At 39.9% G+C, this 18,221-nt stretch overlaps 1 protein-coding gene across 2 annotated transcripts in view; it reads right to left on the reverse strand.

Annotated features, from left to right (window-relative positions):
* Positions 1-191: 191 nt before the first annotated feature.
* The window catches only part of ankrd12 (ankyrin repeat domain 12), a 92,279-nt gene continuing 74,249 nt past the window's right edge, over positions 192-18,221 (reverse strand). For both annotated transcript variants that reach the window (XM_079818615.1, XM_079818614.1), the window contains 8 exons: positions 16,624-16,827; positions 15,412-15,554; positions 15,036-15,183; positions 8,770-13,379; positions 8,554-8,652; positions 8,039-8,182; positions 7,563-7,658; positions 192-1,637 (listed from right to left, as the gene is read on the reverse strand). In XM_079818615.1, coding sequence (XP_079674741.1) covers positions 1,452-1,637; positions 7,563-7,658; positions 8,039-8,182; positions 8,554-8,652; positions 8,770-13,379; positions 15,036-15,183; positions 15,412-15,554; positions 16,624-16,827 — 5,630 coding nt within the window. In that variant the 3' untranslated portion in view covers positions 192-1,451. The remainder of the gene's footprint in view (positions 1,638-7,562; positions 7,659-8,038; positions 8,183-8,553; positions 8,653-8,769; positions 13,380-15,035; positions 15,184-15,411; positions 15,555-16,623; positions 16,828-18,221) is intronic.

Consider the following 18,221-nt stretch of genomic DNA (forward strand, 5'->3'; position numbering starts at 1 on the left):
TATTTATAATTTATTATATTTTTGAATAGTTCCAAAAGATTAAATAGTTAGTAGTTTGATGTGGATTAATATTCTTTAGTTTGTCCACTCTGCCATCTGCTGGACACTCCTCTTCTTTGAGCTTTAATGCAGAGTATTAAAACATTAATATTCACCAATAAATCCCATGACATACACATTAAACAAAAACAAAAGAGCAAAATAGTTTAATTTCACAACCAATAAAATTTATTCAATTATATATTACAAATATGTACATCCTCATGTAACAAGTAAATATTAAAATAGACATATTTTTAGAACCATAGTTCAAAAGGCATTACGTTGTAAAAAATAGGTTTCGTTGTGATCTCACATTAAAACTGTAAAAGTAAGGGTATTTTTTTTCCTATTGAGAAACCACAACAAACGTTTTTCTTTTTTTTTCTTTTTTAAATGTGCGCAAGACACAAGAGACGACACGCAAGAAGTGGATGTTACTAACAGACACGAGAATGGCAGAAAAGAACCAGGACCACTTCAGTAAACCTCACCACGGTACAACTGTTCAGAAAGGGACGAACCTGCGAAAGCATGCACATTATAGAAATCACAAGTCAAGAAAACATCGGCTTTGATGGAGTTCAGAAAAGGAAATAAATCAAACGAAACGGGGAAAGTATTTCAAAACACATGCTTAAAGAGTTAAGCCAACAGCAACGGCAACAGCAACAACGACAAAGAACTTCAATGTAAAAACAACTTTGGTCCATTAAACATTAGACAAAACAAAGTTTACAATCAAAATATTTATTACTTAAACTTTTTCCGTCCTCTCAGTTTTCTTTCATTTTTTACAAGTTAAAAACAATAATTACATGGCTATTTACAAATGCACAATCAGTATGTATAAAATAAGTTAAAAAATGAGGAGCACAATCTATACATAATCTATGAACACTCACTGTAGAAACATGTCGGACTGAGATCTCTTTCCTAACGGGACGGAAATCTCTCGCTTTCCGTTGGTGGTCTTCACCTCGGGACACTCCTCTTTGTTGACCTGGGGTCCACCGGTCCCTCAGGGTTAAGTGCGTTTTAGTATAGGAGCCAATCTGGCGCTCAAAGGTGAAGTGCGTTTGGACCGGGTGCGAACTAGAACAGCGAACACAGACTGAACCGGCGATGACAGTTAGCCTGGAAGTGCAGAGCTCGTTTGTGTCATTTTTCTTTTCTTTTTTAACTTCTTTTATTATAAATCTGGAGAGTCCGTGACACACAAACACACGACATACATGCGCGCACACACACACACACACACACACACACACACACACACACACACACACACACACACACACACACACACCTCCAAATCAAGTGCTTCGTGTTTATCACCCTACGCACGTCTTGACATCGTCACTTGTCGTGGTCCGACAGCTACTAAACGTTATGTCGCCCTCATCGCCAGGTCAGATCGGTGTCAGGTCGAAGTCGTCGTTGACCTCTACGAGAGGGATGTAGAATTCGGGAATCTCGAAAATGCTGGTAGACTTGTAAGTGGCGGGATCCAGTTCCTGCAGTTTTAGCTGCCACTCCAGACGCTGAACCGCGTTTAACGCCGCCGCTTCATGCTGCTGACGCATCAAGAGACAAGTCTGCGGAAAAACAGAGAATCGGGTCAGTTGTACAGAGATAGAGGCTTCAAAGAGGTTCACTTAAAGGTGCACTATGTAACTTTTCCGTCCACTGGAGGTCGCCTGTTCAAAACAAAGGCGTAGTTTGATGACGGCACGTTTGAGCGCAGAATCTCGGGACATGTGGTCTTCACCTCAACGCCGGTGGGAAAGAATCGGGATAGGACTCGGGCAGAAATCATGTTGATGGATGTGATTATTAACGTTACTGTAGTGAAGCAGAGCAGGAGCGAGTGTTGTGGAGCCGAGGAACCGCTGGAGCGATTGTTAATGAGATGAACGCAACACACGCCTCGCGAGCAGCGGGACTTTTATTATGACACAGTCGCCGGCGCCATTTCCGCTTTTCCGCTCATTAGTGTGAGGTAACGCAGCTCTGTTGATCATATTAGACACATCTGAGTGTGTTGATGATGTTGTGACATTACTCTGTGTGTTCTCTCTGCGGCTGCTATGACACTTGTTCACACTGCAGTGAGAGTAAAGCGTTTCTGCAAAATAAAACCAGAAACCGAGGGGAACGCAGATATGACGCAATCGACAGGCGACTCCCTCACACGTCCCGGTTCATTGGTTAAAATAGCAATTTCTCACGATTTACAAACAGTTAGAAACATTTGGGATATTGTAATTACTCAACTGAACAACATATCGTCGCTGTGTCCATTTTGCCGATTTTGAGATTTTTCGACGGATTGAATGTCCAGGTTCATTTCCGTATACAGTATGCTTCACATATCTAAATGGTCAATGAAAAGTTGTGAAATCATGTCATCTGATTTTCACGTATATCCATTTGGTGTCAAAGCTGTCAATCACGCCGCGTATCTCCCGCCCTGTGGAAGCATCTCGCCGGTCTCGTGAAACATAGCCTGGTGAGACAATGACTTTCCTTCATCGAGGTAAACGTTTCCCCCCTGACGCCAGACGTACGTCTAGGAGTGACAAAATTACGGTAGGACTGTACAAACAAAGTATCTGTCTAGCATTACCATGTCAGTGTATTGATTCATTGTCCCTTCATAGTTTGCAAGAGACATTTAATAAATTTATAATTAATATTAAATAAACTAAGCATATTTAATAAACTAAAGACGTAGGCTATTTAATAAACTGAGCGTACTCCTCTGTCAATATGAAACGCGACTTGGCCATTCTAATTAATGATCGGAAGAACGCGTATCGACCACCGTTACTGTAAAATATGCACATATGTCCATTTAAACTCAATTTTGGTCAAATGTGGATTAAATCATTACACTGGCAAGAATATGGTTACATGTAAAGATGCCGTACCAAGTATGACAACGCTACATTCAACTGCTTTTGAAATACAGTGTTTTTTTCACCTCCTGAAAAGTAACCGTTTTGGACATACGTGAGTTTCATCGGGCAGCGACGATATATAACATTGGCCTAGTGGTTTTGGGATATTTTACTGCAAAAAGGTATAGTGCACCTTTAAAACAGGGGTGTCCAATCCTGATCCTGGAGGGCCACTGTCCTGCAAAGTTTAGCTCCAACCCCAATTAAACACACCTGAACCAGCTAATCAAGGTCTTATTAGGGATTAGGGTTGGGTACCGAAACCCAGTGCCATACCTATATAACCGGTATGTACCGAACCGAATCTGAACGCAGATTTCGATGCCACTTAAATTCAAACGTGCTTTCGCGCTTTGGCTGGCGCCGAGCCAGAGACAGACACGCTCAGCACTCGTCACATATCACAACAATTCAGTGTTTTCAACCACATCATGTTTATTTTAGGTTTCAGACATTAAAATGCTAATAAGTGCAAGCAAAAAACACACACTGATGTCTATAGTGGCAATGACAATCCTTTCAGACAATTCATATCAGATACACATTATATAGTAACTATATAGTGTACTCTATTCTTCTCCCAGTTCACCGGTCACTTACTTTCATGTATTTCGTGAGACGTGAATTAATTTACGTAATCCGTAAATCCGACAGATCCGATTCTCTGAGGCGCAAACTAACATGGCGCCGCCCATCTCGCAGTATAGATCAACTAACTTAACACATATTTGAAAATCAGAATATCAGATAGTTCATGACATAGTTAGCAAGTTTTTGAATGTTTTTAATAAAAAAATAAAAAACAAAATAGACCCGATACAGCTGAGCTGTCATACAGCACTATTGTGGCAGCTGTGTGTCATGTGAGAAGCATGAAGTGTCGCCGTGGAAACATATTTAGCCAGAGAATATGGTCATATTTCTGCAAAATAAAGCTGAAGCTTGAAGCTGGTTTGTAGCAGACCAAGAATACAGACGACTGCTGTTATTACTGTAAGTGTGATTTAGAGTTAAATTAGGCCTGTTGTAGTTGGGTTAGGTGGTTTTAGTTTTACTGTGAATTTGTTAAGTAAATTGTGTTTTGTATTTATTTATATTTATATATTTAAGTATACTTTAAACTTGTAATAAATTGTTCAATTTAAATAATAAAAAAAATCTATAAAGCGCCATTCTTTAAAGGGGTGGTAAACCACGATTTCACTATTCTAACTTTAGCTAGCGTGCAATGTTGCTGCTTGAGCATAAACAACATCTGCAAAGTTACAACGTTCAAAGTTTAAAGCAAAGGGAGATATTTGCTTTTAAAGAAATCAGTTTCTAAGAACTACAGCAAACGGCCAGTAGGCGACTACAGACATTCCTCCAGGGTTGGTGACATCAACAGGCTCAATATTTACATAAACCCCTCCTCCGAGAATATTAAATAAGGGGGGGTGAGGCCATTTTGTATCGCGGCGCTGTTGTGGTATAGTTAGGCTGGAGTGTTGTTGCCGCGATGCAGAGGAAACGGTGTTATTTTCATCCGGATTGCAGGTCTGGGGTACTTGCTCTGTTCAGCCTTCCTTGGGACGGGGGTGCGTTGCAGAGCGTTTAACATACAGCATGTTGCACGTGTGTTTGAGTCAGCGGGAAATCAGGCGCGCTCGGGGCTCCCTGCAGCACATCTAACAGAGGAAAACATCCACCGTCTTCGCGATTTCAATGCCAGATTTGCACAACGTCAGCTGCGTGAAAAAAACACTGCCAGTGCGTGGATGCACGACGCGCACGCTGCACATTTCACGGAGGACAACACAAACTTCCACAAACTTCGCGAGTTCAATACAGGATATGCACAACGGCTTGTCCTGAAAGCTGGATTTACAAACAGAAGCTGTTCACGGGCCACAACCTGCAAGTCTGATTTATTTTTCATCGATGTGTTTTCCTGTAATAGGTTGTAGCAAGGAAGTAAACAGATGACAACGCTGTTCTGCAAACCAGTCTGTTAAATGCTCATTCATACTTAACGTTATCCGACGAACACCTAACGTTACAAACACTAAAGTTAAAATCTCAACAGCGAACCTGGCATTAGTGTAAATGATTCTTTGATTAGAGCTTTTATGTATTGTTTATCTACAGGCATGCTAAACATGGTTCTGTGTGTGATTTGGCTAACTTACTAGTTAAAGCCAGTGCTTAGTGTTTGTTTTGGGTTAGTTCTTGCGACAGATATTTGGCTATAATCGTTCTAAAAATACAAAAGTTAAAGTGCCATTCAGTAGCGATTATAGATCCGCAGTCTTTACTCTTGAGGACTGAACAGGTTCTGCTCGATCATCTTCACTCAAATGTTCTGGGTCTGATTCGGGCTCATATGGTTTTATTGACGCCGTTGTTTCTAACACTGACCAAAGCACAGCCTCCGGTAAGGGGCGTGACGTTTCCGACATACGTGCACTAGGCCTTTAGCGAATCACAAAACACTGGGCCAGCTAACCAATCTGAGCCCATCGCGTATTTTTGAGGGACTGGCTTCATACAACCCGGAAAGCATCAGACCGTTTTACAAGGAGGGACAGAGCAGTGTAGAATAAAGGTCAAATATATGAAAAATAAGGCAATTTTTTTTAAAACGAAGCATGAACACATGTTACAGTGCACCCCACAAACACAGTCAAGCCTTCAAAAGAATGTGTTTTACCACCCCTTTAAATCTCATCCATCTCGTATTGTGGCTTTTTTTAATTTTAAGTATCGGTTCAGGCACCGTTTAGACACCGGTACCATTTTAAAAGAATCGGTTTGGCACCGGTTATCGAAAAAAACGTAAAACGATAACCCTATTAGGGATACAAGAAACTTCTAGGCAGGTGTGTTAAGACAAGTTGGAGCTAAACTCTGAAGGACAGTGGCCCTCCAGGACTGAGTTTGGACACCCCTGACTTAAGACACACTTAGGGCCAGATTTACTAACAGCTTGCACCTGCAAAAACCCTCTTTTGACGTTAAAAAACTACCGTCAGGGTTTACTAAAGACACGGTCAAAAATTTTACGCTGAAAATGCGCGGACAGGGTTATTTTTGCGGCTGATCTTATTGCATATGCATTTGTAGGAGTTTCAGATGCAAAATATATGTGAGGAGAGTATTTAAATGAATCATGTGAGGTGATTTACTAAGGTTTGCGTTCGTCAGTTAACTGGTGTTTGTGCCATTATTTAATGCAAAAAAAAAGCATGTCTTATGCTGCCTTCACGTGCTATCGGAATTATGGTAAATACGAGTTTCCTAGGTAAAAATTGCTCATGAACGCCCTCTGATGTCATGTTTACCACTGGGAAACTCGGAAATACTTTTGATACCCAAATTCCCGAGATGGGCGTGCCATTAACTTTAAACATGGTGGCGGGGAGAACTACTGCTGTGGCAGGTGTGGTTTTATCCGTTTTTCCCCCAAAACAGCTTGATCATCTTGTCTTGACATTAATGTAGTGCATATTTACATGTATGAGTAATCATTTGAAGCGTATTTTATGTTTGATACATAGCGAAAATAGCCTGCATTTGACTGAAATTACAGAATCGTCAGAAAGCAGACTACGTGGAATATTTATATGGTTGTCAGTGCATGGGACACTACATATGATGTTGGTTTTAATTTTTTTTTAGATTTTCCCAGTAAATAGGCAAGAATAAACCTGGTGTTCACCATGATTCCTGTTCATTTCGACAACAAAGCACTTGAATGCAACAAGCTCGTAATCACGACTTTTAAAGTGGGAATTAGGACATTTCCGATAGCACGTAAAGGCATCATTAAACCAGACACTAATTTGCGCTGCTCCTGGTAGATTGTGTTGGTGATTATGGAAATGATCCGGCTGCGTCTGTGCTCTTTAATGTGCACAGTAGATCACACAGTGAACTTCCCCCTCCCATCTGCGGTTTTATGGGATGGCGCTCTCACGTTAATTTGCCCGGTTTAGTAAATCTGGCCCTTAATGTTTGAATGCCATTGCATTAGACAACAAAACTTCATCAGTTTCTCACAACTTCACTGTTTTTATTTAAAGAGGCCATATTATGCCCTTGTAAAATGTCTTTATTTCGTTTTTGGGCTCTACTAAAATAGGTTTTCATACTTGAATGTAAAAAAAACCTAAATTCCCATATTGTTGCAGCACCTCTCTTCCCAGTCTGTCAGTAATGCTCTGGCGTGTGCATTACTGGTGTGTCTCAACCAGGCCCCGCCCCTTTATTGTGCATATGCATTTAAATAACGGAATTATTTAAATGAGGAATATTGTGACGTGTTCATTCCCAGAAGAAAACTCAAGACTACAATGGAGGTGTTTTAGGGAGTTCAGAAACAGTGACACTGATATAGAGAAGAACTTGCTTTGGAGTTAAACTTGACATTGTGCTATAACATTCAAGCATTTTTAAGTGTAGCTAAAGTGTCCAAATATAAGTCCACATTTTGAGGCCACTATACCATGATACGTCTACAGATGCTGGTTGTTTTGAATAGTTTTGTTTCATTTAATTTGACATATTTATCTGTTTTTGTACCTTCAGCTTGTCAAACTTGTCGTCTACATCCTGAAGCCAAGACATAAACTGCCTTGCATTGAACCGATCTCTAACAGAGGTCTTCCCATCATCACCCTGAAATGTAAAAAAAGAGATTAGTAAAGATGAACCGTGCTATATGTGGAAAGACCAATTTTTTGATGTATTAAAAGAACATTATTGTTTCAAAACAAGTTAAACTTTATTGACAGGATTCATACTCTGATGTTGATTACAGAAAATGCACTTTGCAATGCAATTATTCCATAAAAATGTGTTAAGAGCTGTAAATTTGTCTAAACATTTGACAGTTCTTGGAATTTTGTCTTGATTCATCAACATAATTCCTGTGGATGGATGTAATATGTAATTTTATAACACTCTTATACAAATCAAATAAAAGCAAGTGTTTACTCTATTTTAAATTGAAATAAGGGTACTTTTTAAACCAATGTCCTAATAATGTGGCCATTTACCTGAACGTCCTGGGGCATGTTGTATACTTCGGCATCCAATAAGACTGTGCAGGCACTGAATGGAAGCGTCTGATTGGCTAGTGTTCTTGCAGCCCGGTAATGAACTCTCAAAACCTCCTGCTCATTGGATACAATCAGCTTTTCCTGGAAGAGCAAACATCATTCAATCAAGTCATCTTTACTGCAACCAATAACATAATAATATAAAACAAAATATTTCTCTGTTTTTTACATGACTACATATGTCTGATGTCTTTGATGCTTTTCTCATTTAACACAATAATGACTTTAAATTATCTTTACTCAGCCAAATTTGATGTGCCTTTAAATTGCAATTAATCAGATTAAAATTTGTAATCACTTGACAGTCCTACATTTTTAATATTAATACATTTTCTCACAAATCCTCTGCAGTTCCATCATGAACCCTTTTGCGTTACGCTTCAGTTCAGGAAACTCATCTGATCTAGAGATTGATGTTCAGTAAATACAGTATATTTTCCATTTCCATTTACCCTTTCGATGCTGTGCTGCAGTCTTAGCTTCATCCGTACAACCTCTTGCTGTTTGAACATCTCCTTCAGTGGTTCAGGTAGAGAGGGAGGTGGCGTTATCTGCAAGAACAAACAGTACAGTGAGACTTTAGATATTAGCATTGGTTTCCTTTTATTGTTCTTAGACATGATTAGACAATCGTGACTTTCACAGAATGGAAGTGGTGACCAGCTTACCGTTGGGATGCAGAGCTTGCTGAGGGGGTTTCCATCCAGCAGATAGGACCCATTGAATGTCACATACTCATCGTAGTACTGAGGTGCTTGAGGAATGACACTGCAAAGTACTTTCCTCTTCTCCTCAATCTTCTTGCGAATGTGCAAGTACTCATAATATGGGTTTGCCCTCTCGGTCTGGTAAGGCTGGATCTCTTCAAGCTTCAATGCATCTACAATTGCAGCTAAGGACTGTTGCGCCTTTTCTTTGACCTGCTGTGCCGTAAGGTTCATTTGGGCCGGAGCTGATACCCTATGCATCTTTCGTTTCCTTGGATGGGTCACCTGCATATCAGCTTCTTCGTCAAGGAGTCGGACTTTGGCTCTGGCCCCAGATGAATCGGAATCTCTCTCCGCGTTGGATATCGGGGAGGAACTTCCTGAGGTCCCTCCACTGGGCAGCTCTGCCTGATGATCGAACGAGGCACTGCTTTGACCCAGTTCGATATTAGTCTGAAGGTCAGATTTCACAGGCTTCTCCTCCACAGCAAGTTGGTCTGATGTCTCCGCATCATCCTTGCTTTCAGATAGAGCTTGTGACGTTGCACCTTCTTCTGAAGACAGCACATTCGCCCCATCGATTTCTGCAATTCGGTTCTTGTCCGAAACATCTTCAGACAGCTCCATGGGCTCCTCAGGGACCCTTTCTGGACTTGTACAGCGAGACACATTTGTCACTGAAGCTGCATGAAGGCCTTGCTCGTGTTTCTCTGGCTGAGCGTCAACTGTAACCAATGGCTCACTGGAGAACTTTGAGATACTTTCGTCTTGCACACTTGCATCAGCCTTTTCAGCATCTTCTTGGACACTGGTTGTTCTCAGCAGTGGTTTAGTAGTTTCTTCAGAGCTGGATCTACATGAACCAATAGATGGACTTGGAGTGCTTGGAGTCCAACTCGTTTTGGTGAGGTTTTCCCCACTCTTTTCCACTTTGTTCTCAGGAACAACTAAGGGTTTCTCTCTTTGCTCTGGCCTCAAACTAGAATCTGCCGTCAATGTCTGTTCACCACTGGAAACGGGGCCAGTTTCCCATTGCTGGCTACTAGAATGCAAAGGTGAACTGGCATCAGATGGATTTTGTGTGTGAGAAGACTGAAATGATGCAACAGTTGGTGAAGACTCCTTGTTTGATCCCTCCGTCATGACGGCACCAGGGATGTCAAGCTGACCCAGATTTGCGTGCTCTATTTGACTACTAGCATTGCAAGACTTGCTCTTCTCTTGCAAATGGGTCTGAAACACATTGTTAGCCTGTTTGAGGCTACCTAGTTCTTTTGCACTAGACTCTCGCAAGTTTGGTGGAGGTTGAACTTGACAAACGGGAGTGACGCCTTCACCTTCAATACTAGTCAGACTTTCGCTTTCTGGAAGAGCACTAGTAAGACTTTGACTGCTCTGAGTTTCCTGAACAGGGGACACGCTAATCTCAGTCGAATGAACCACAGCTTGCTCGCTGCTTGGGTGTGAAACAATACTGATAATCTGGGACTCTTCTGTCGATCTTGTTTCAGCTGGTGACACCTTGGCTTCTTCATCCAAAATAGCCCTTAAGCATGGGGACGCATGCCTGCTTGATAATGGTGTGCGATTGCAGAGAGCAGTTTCGGGAAGACTGCTGGTCTCTTTATCGTGAACCGTAGGTGATCTGGAGGACTGTAAAATGAGGGAAGACTGCAGGAAAGGTGGCTGGGAATCTGAAGTGTCCATGTTCACGTCGGAATCATATTCAGTTGGTCTAGGTGTCAATGTGGTTGCATGACAGGAATCTTCTGAACTTTCCACGGAAATCATGGACACTGATCTTGACATAAGGCCAGATTTTTCACTCTCAGGTCTTGGAGATGGATTAAGACAGTTTTCCATTACTGGACCATTCTTCGCAAGCCCCAAGGTTTTCGCATCTACAGAGAGCGTTCTTCCACTGGTGGCATCTTTCAAGATCTTCTCGCGGTTCCCATCTGGTGTTTCTGAGCTCTTTGACCGAGTTAGTTCCTTGGTTAGACAAGGCTCACTGGACAAAGAGGACGTTTTAGTTTTTTCCTTACTTTTCTGTTTCCCAGGGTCTGTTCCTGGGCGCTGCTTTAGCCGTTCCCGTTCCTTCTGCTTGATTTTCTCCAAGTGCTTCCTGTGCCACTGTTCAATTTCCTGGTCCTTGAGACTGAGCATGCGTTCAAAGCTGGTCTTCATGAGGTCATCGTTCACCAACCGTTTTTCTTTGGGACGAGTATCCTTTAGAGTAGGTGCAACCTTAGATTTGGCATCCACTTCACTAGGTTTCGTCTTGCTAATTTTGCCATCCCTGTTCAGCTGGGATCGATCTTTTTCCTTTTCCTTTTCCTTGTGTCTGTCTCGCTCGCGGTCCCGATGCCTTTCAGACTCCCGGTCCCTCTCTCTTCTATCTCGGTCTTTCTCTGGAGGCTTGGTTACCTCTTCTTTTGATTTAGATGAAACAACCTTGTTGTTCTCGCAAACGTAGCCTTTCTTCTCTTCCAATAACAACTTCAGATTTGAGTAGGATGAGGAAGAGGGGGTGGTCTCTTTTGATTTCTCTTTTTTCCTCTTGTCAGAATCTTTGTCCCTCTTGTCAGAATCTTTGTCCCTCTTGTCAGAATCTTTTTCCCGTTCTTTTTCTTTACTGCGGTCAGATTTTCCATGATCAGTGGTTTTCTCAGGGGCTTTTCCTTTCTTTTCCGAACTTGTTTTATCTTTGTCTCTGTGGTCACCAGAAGAGTGCTCTTTCTCAGCTCTTTTGTCAAGCTTGTCCTTATTCTTCTTGTTCTCTTCATGCTTTTTCATCAAAGACGTTGCCTTGAGCTTTTCACCGTCTTTATGGCTCTTATCATTGGGTGAATGTGAAATATTTGTTAATTTCTCCTTTTCTTTCCATCGATCTGTAGAGTTGTGAAGTTCAGGCTTGTCAGCTAAGTGTTCAGATTTGACTTTCTTGTCTTTATCTGCATGTTTCTTGTCAGATTTCTCAGACTCCCGGTCCTTTGTTGGTGGCCGCTTATCAGTTTTCTCGCGAGAGTTCTTCTCTGGAGACTCCAGCTGATCTTGGTCTGCTGAATTGACAGTAATTGGTTTTTCATCTACTTCTTCTTTCACTCCTGAACTGTGCAGTGAGCTGTCAGGAATTCGGCCAGAGCCAAGACCTTCATCAACTTCATCTCCTTTTCCATCCTTTCCACGTTCCTCTTTAATGGGCACATCTTTTTTCTCTTTTTTAATGGTCTTGTCCTTTTCTCGCTCCTCTTTTGGCCTCCTGTCCTTGCTGCTGCTACTGCTTGAATGCTTGTCTTTTGACACACATCTTTCCTCTTTAACAGGCGATGAGTCTGAGGATTTCAGAGGAGATCCCCCAGCAAGCATCTCACATTTGCCTGAGAGATCTTCGTTTTCATCACTTTTGAAGAAGTTCTCCTTCCAAAACTCCCGATCAAACTCCATGTTCCTATGTCCGTCCTTGCGAGGCTCTTTCGGCCGGTGGCGATTCCTCTCGGCCTCATACTCCTTCCTGTACTTTTCCTTCTCCTTGTGTTTAAGCTTGTGCTTTTTTACAACTTTCCCGTCTTTATCAGTCTTCCTGAAGACAGCCTCAGAACTGTCTATACTGTTGCTTAGACTACTGTCTTTAAAAGGACTGGAACTGCCATCATCTCCATCCAAGTTAAGCTCCTTGTGGTGATGCTTGCTCTTCTCCTTGTGCTTGCAGCTCTTACTGCTAGAACCTTCTGTGCAGAAGTCAGATTCTGTGTAGTGGTTGAATTTGACGCCGTCCGCTGGACAGGATCCATCAGGAATAGAAACACAAGTCTTAGCATTCTCCTGTTTCAGTGGGGTTGTCTGCTTGTCAGTTTGGCTGTGGTTCAGCTTTGGGGACTTGACTACAGACAGGTGAAAGAGGTGAACCGATGTGTCATCCTTTGCACTGAATGACATTTTGAATGAATCCTCTTCCCTGACGCCCTTGTCAGAATTGTCGGACACAGTCGCAGAAGAAAACAGAATGGACTTGCTGTTCTCTTTCCCTTCTTCTCGGACTTCCTGGTTCTCCTTGTTTTTGCTTTGGCTCTTGTTCTTTTTCTTTTGTTTACCTTTTTCTTTCTGTTCCACTGGCGTGAGAGTCAAGCTTTCTTTCTTCGATCTACTGTCTGTTTTGTGACTGTCCACACTGACCGACCGGGTAGGCGAGCTCCTCCTTTCTGTCGGCACCTCTGCTTCATCGCTCGAACTGTCTGAACTGCAGTAGATACGGGATGCCTTCGTTTTTTTAGACTTGCACACCAGCGTTGACTGGTCGCTTTTGCTGCCTTGTTTGGAAGCATAGTGGTTCCTTTCCTTCTCCTCCTTCTCCTTTTGCCGTAGCTCTCGCCTTAAGATGTGTCTGTCGTTAAGTGCCTTACTTAGGTCCTCCTCCTCTTCCTCATCCTTGAACTCGTATTCATCCAGCCCTGACATCGATGATGAGGCCTTCACGGTTGTCGATTTACTGTCAGAGTCCTTTTCAGCATCCGAGTACTCCAAGTTCTCGTCTACACTGGATGGATTCACCGACGGTGGGTCTTCTGATTCTGTGATATACAAAATAATGGGAAAAGGGAATTAATAAAATGCAATTAAATTCAATTTAAAAGAAATTAAAGGACCTTATTCACAGCAGTGCCATATTTGATCTTTAACAGGAATGAAAGCCAGGCAGTGAGGGATAGACATTCATTTCTATAGTGGGTTGTACTATTATTTAATGGGTTTTTGGAGTTCTGCTGACGAAACACTGCAAAAATACCTTTCCAAGAAATTTCAGTAGACGAAAAACTCCCGACAATATGAGCTGTGGAAAATCATAAGTGATCTAGGAGCTTTGTACAGCTTTTTACAGCAGATACCATTGAAAACACGGTAAGTCTATCCCTCACAGCCTTTGCTGCTCTGAATAAGGTCTATATCTGGGGTTAAATAAATATTAATCAGTAATGCATATCCAGAACTAGTTGCAATTTTAAAAAGGCATTTTATTAAACAAATAATTTAAGTACTTAATAAAGTGAAATAATTAATGTCTGAGGTAATCAACAGAATGAAAAAAATTCAAGTCAATTTAAGACATATAATTCTTTAGGTCTACAAATAGAAAAAAGAATTATCTGAATTTTGCAACAAATCACTACGTTTGCATGTGCATCAATTATGCGATTATTTCTAATAATCAGAGTAAGGACATAATCGCAGTAAAATGTTTAATCCAGTCTACATGCAATTTTTATTATTCTGATTATTCGCTAATAAGTATGGTTATACCAAACTCAGATAGGCATACATTTTTATGGACGTATTAGATATTATTCAGCGCCGTGATGAACATCGCAATGCCGGATTTGCCTATGCTGTTTCGCATTCTTCTTGCCTTCTGGATGAAGAAACAGAGCAGAGTCTGCGTAGCGATTTGTGTTGACAGAGTTTAGTGATTTGGAGAAGAGAAAACTTCAGAATAATGTCACGGAGTTCATGATCCGTGTACGTCCGTGCATATGCGCACTTTGGTCAGAGCGTTAATAATGCGATTAAGGTGTTTACATTTGCGATTAAAATCGCCGTACGCCACATAGTTTATTGTGAATATGGTTACTATGATTATGAGCTTTAGTTTGATCAAAGTATTACATTTACATGAGGTAAAGTTTAAATCGCAATATTGCCAAAATCCCATTAAAATAATTGCATTATGCGGGTGCATGTAAATGCACTGAATGTTTAGATAAAAGACAAAACATGAATGTTGCGGTCGGGAGATGGTAACGTATATTTTTGTGGGAGCGGGACAGAAAAATCTAGTATCACTAGTATCGGCAATGTCATGGGATCGATTCCCAAAGAATGAATGAACTAAAAAAATATTATAACTTAAATGCAATGCAAGTCGCTTTGTATAAAAGCACCTGACAAATGCAGAGATGTAAAATACTCTAAATATTACATAAAATATATGCAAGGTGTAGAAATAAATGTTCCTCCAAATGGGTTAGTAAAAACTAAACACATAGACCTAGAACATAGACTCCTATTTAGAAAATGGATATGACTTGAACTCTACGTAAGAGACTGGTCAGAATGTCTCATAGCATGCCGCAAATGTTGACAAGTCTTGTATTAAACCCGACAAAAAGAATAGTTCTAAAGAAATACCAATAGCAACAGTACTGGCAAATCTCCAGCCAACGTCTCTGTACCTGAAGAGCTCTCTTCTGGTTCTGAGAGCGGGATCTCTCCCTTGAGTAACTGCTCAAGCTCCTGAGAGTCAGCAACATCAACCGGTCTCTCCCCTCTCTTGTTGGCCTGGAAGGCATTGCCTCCATGACGCAAGAGCAGCTTCACAATCTGTGAAAGTTTGGCAAAACATGACAGAGACAATGGACACAGGTGAATCAGGTTATCAGAAAGATTCACAATTGCTACAAGTTCTTGCAACAGATATTTGTCTATTTTGAGTGCATCATCATCAATCAATAAATGTGTTTAACAGAAGTGCGCTGCAAGTATCAGCCTTTAAAATCCATGTAGGCTGATAACTACCTGTAAATGGCACCATTTAAAGTAAAAACTCACATCTTTGTGTCCGCTGCTGGAGGCGTCATGAAGCGGAGTATCATCGTCCAATCCTTGCGTGTTCACTTCCGCTCCTGCACCAATCAGAACCTTCGCCACATCATAGTAACCAAGGTTACAAGCTTCATGGAGCGGCGTCCAGCCTGAAGAAAAAAAACAGGTTTGAGCTCATGAGAATCTACAACTTGACGGAAAAAATGCTTAACCCTATAAAGCCTACAGTATATTTGACGGCCACTTTCAGTTCGTGGTTCACATTGTGTGTTTTTGCTGCGAAATTTATTTTTAAAAAGCAAACGTAAGAATAACTTTTATATAGTTAGTAATATTTCAAGAAATTATTTCTTGATTATCCATTCATAATGTTTAGGGAAATCATGTTAAAATGTATCAAATATGATCATCAGGAAGGTTTATTTGTTCAGCTCTCAATCATTATTGTATTGCATTGCATTATATGTTATGTTTTTTTATTATTGGGAGATATGATGAAATACTGATTTATGGGTTCACAGCAGAAACCATGACTGTATTATTTTAGAACTCCAGAACTATGTTACAAAGTAATCAAATTACGTGGTAAAATGATTATTTAAATCTTTTTGTATTATTATTTAAACATATTCGCTCATGTGTATGTGTGGTAATGCAGCGCTGTTTTATCATATTAGATACATTTGAGTGTTTTAAAAGTTATGCTATAATGCTACTCTGTGCATTCGCTCTGTGGCTGCTATAAGACACTGCTATAAGCCATGAGAGATCGATATTAGGCATGGTAAAACATGGTACTCGCGGTAAATCAAGAAAACAAGATATAAATAATAAGACTAACTGTGTTGTTGAGCTATATAACAATGATAAGTCCAAACAGTTGCTCATCTGTCTAATAAAACGCATAATATATTAAAGCGTCTTTGGTGTTTCCAGGGTTTCTACTAAATAAAACAGTAAATCGAGGGTAACACAGGTAGGATGTCAAAAGACAGTCCGTGTCCTGGTTAAAATGGCTTATTTCTCTGGATTTAAACATTCTTGGAAACATTTGGGATAATGTAGGTACACAAGTCAACAAAATATATAACATTGTTCTGGTTTTTGGATATTTGAATACAAAAATCTTACATATTGTGCCTTTAATTCCATAAACAACAGACAGCTTGCTATCAGGTGATGCAATCCTGTAAATGTGCATAAAACGCACAGGCTCACCTGCAAAGTCTTTGACGTTTACATCTGCTCCGAGGCTGATGAGTTCCTTCACCTGCTTGACGTCCCCTCTGATGGCGGCCATATGCAGGGGAGTCTCCCCTCTCTCATTTCGCTTGTTCACTTTGTCCTTCTGCCGTGAGGACGAGCTGCTAGCGATCTTCTTCTGCACCGCCGGAGACTGAGAGGGGTGGCTCGGTGTGGTATCTGAGATTACAAACCGATTAACCAGAAAGCCAAGCTCATTCGGTTTATCTGAAGTGTCAATCTGACCTGACTAGACTACAAAAGAAAGCGAGCGCTCTGATAACGAATGATTACATCATAACTCACTGAGCATGAATAAACTGGTGGATGCGGCTGAGAGTCAGTACAATTATTTAGAGTTAATTATATAGAGACAACTAAAAACATTTTTAATAATTGAAATAAAGCTGAAATAAACTAAAAATAAAAATTATGAAAAACTAGCAACAATACATTTTAAGAACTAAATATATATTTAAACATATTTAAGTACTAAAATAACTCAAATTAAAATTGAAAAACAAAATTCACGCTAAATAGAAATATTAGAAAAAAATAAAAATGGCAAAAGCATAACAAAACCATAATAATAATAATATTAATAATATAATATTTGTATATTTAGTTATTATTTTAGTTTCTATAAATGCATTACATAGTAAAACAACCATGACAATAAAAATATCAATAATAGAATATTTTTATATTTAGTTATTATTTTAGTTTCTAAAAATGCATTACATGGTAAAAACAACCATGACAATAAAAATTATCACAAAACAATAAGAATACATAAGCAATAAATAAACATACATATGGTTGTTTTTTACTATGTAATGCATTTTTAGAAAATCTATATTATTAATATTATTATTATAGTTTTGTTATATGCTTTTGCCATTTTCATTTGTTTCTAATATTTCTATTTAGCTTGAATTTCAAATTTGTTTTGTGATTTTAGTATTTAAATGTTTAAATATATATTTAGTTCTTAAAATGTATTGTTGCTAGTTTTTCATCAAATATTTTTAGGACAATTTCAATTATTAAAAATGCTTTTTAGTGGTCTCTATATAATAAATCATTTTAATGACTCTCACCCGCATCCACCAGTTTATTAATTGCGTTACATCATATGAATATGATCACAATCAACTAAAAGCCAAAATAAAAATGCATTTTCAGGTCAGATTTAAAAATACCAAGTTTTCAAATTACTAAGGGCGTTTTCGCACCCGGCTCATTTAGAGCGTTTGTTTTGGAAGCTAGTGCATTTTCTCCCTTCGATTTGTTCGATTTCGAGATTGATTTGTTTAGGCATACATAAACAAGGCAATTGCGCTTGGATCCGCACCAATTCTGCTTCGATTTCGCCTTAACCAGGTGGTCTAACGATCCAATTGGTACCATATAATTCATAAAGGGAAATGTGTTATATGACCACATTAGTTAGTTATTGTAGTATATCACGAAAGCTACAGATAAAGCCACAATAAGATGGTGGAGCAAACTTTTTAATCTTGATGGATGACGCAGAGGAAACTGACCAACAAGAGGACAGTTTTACTCGTATG

Source organism: Gobio gobio (genome assembly GCF_949357685.1).
Source record: "Gobio gobio genome assembly, chromosome: 6".
In the NCBI taxonomy this organism is placed as follows: domain Eukaryota; kingdom Metazoa; phylum Chordata; class Actinopteri; order Cypriniformes; family Gobionidae; genus Gobio; species Gobio gobio.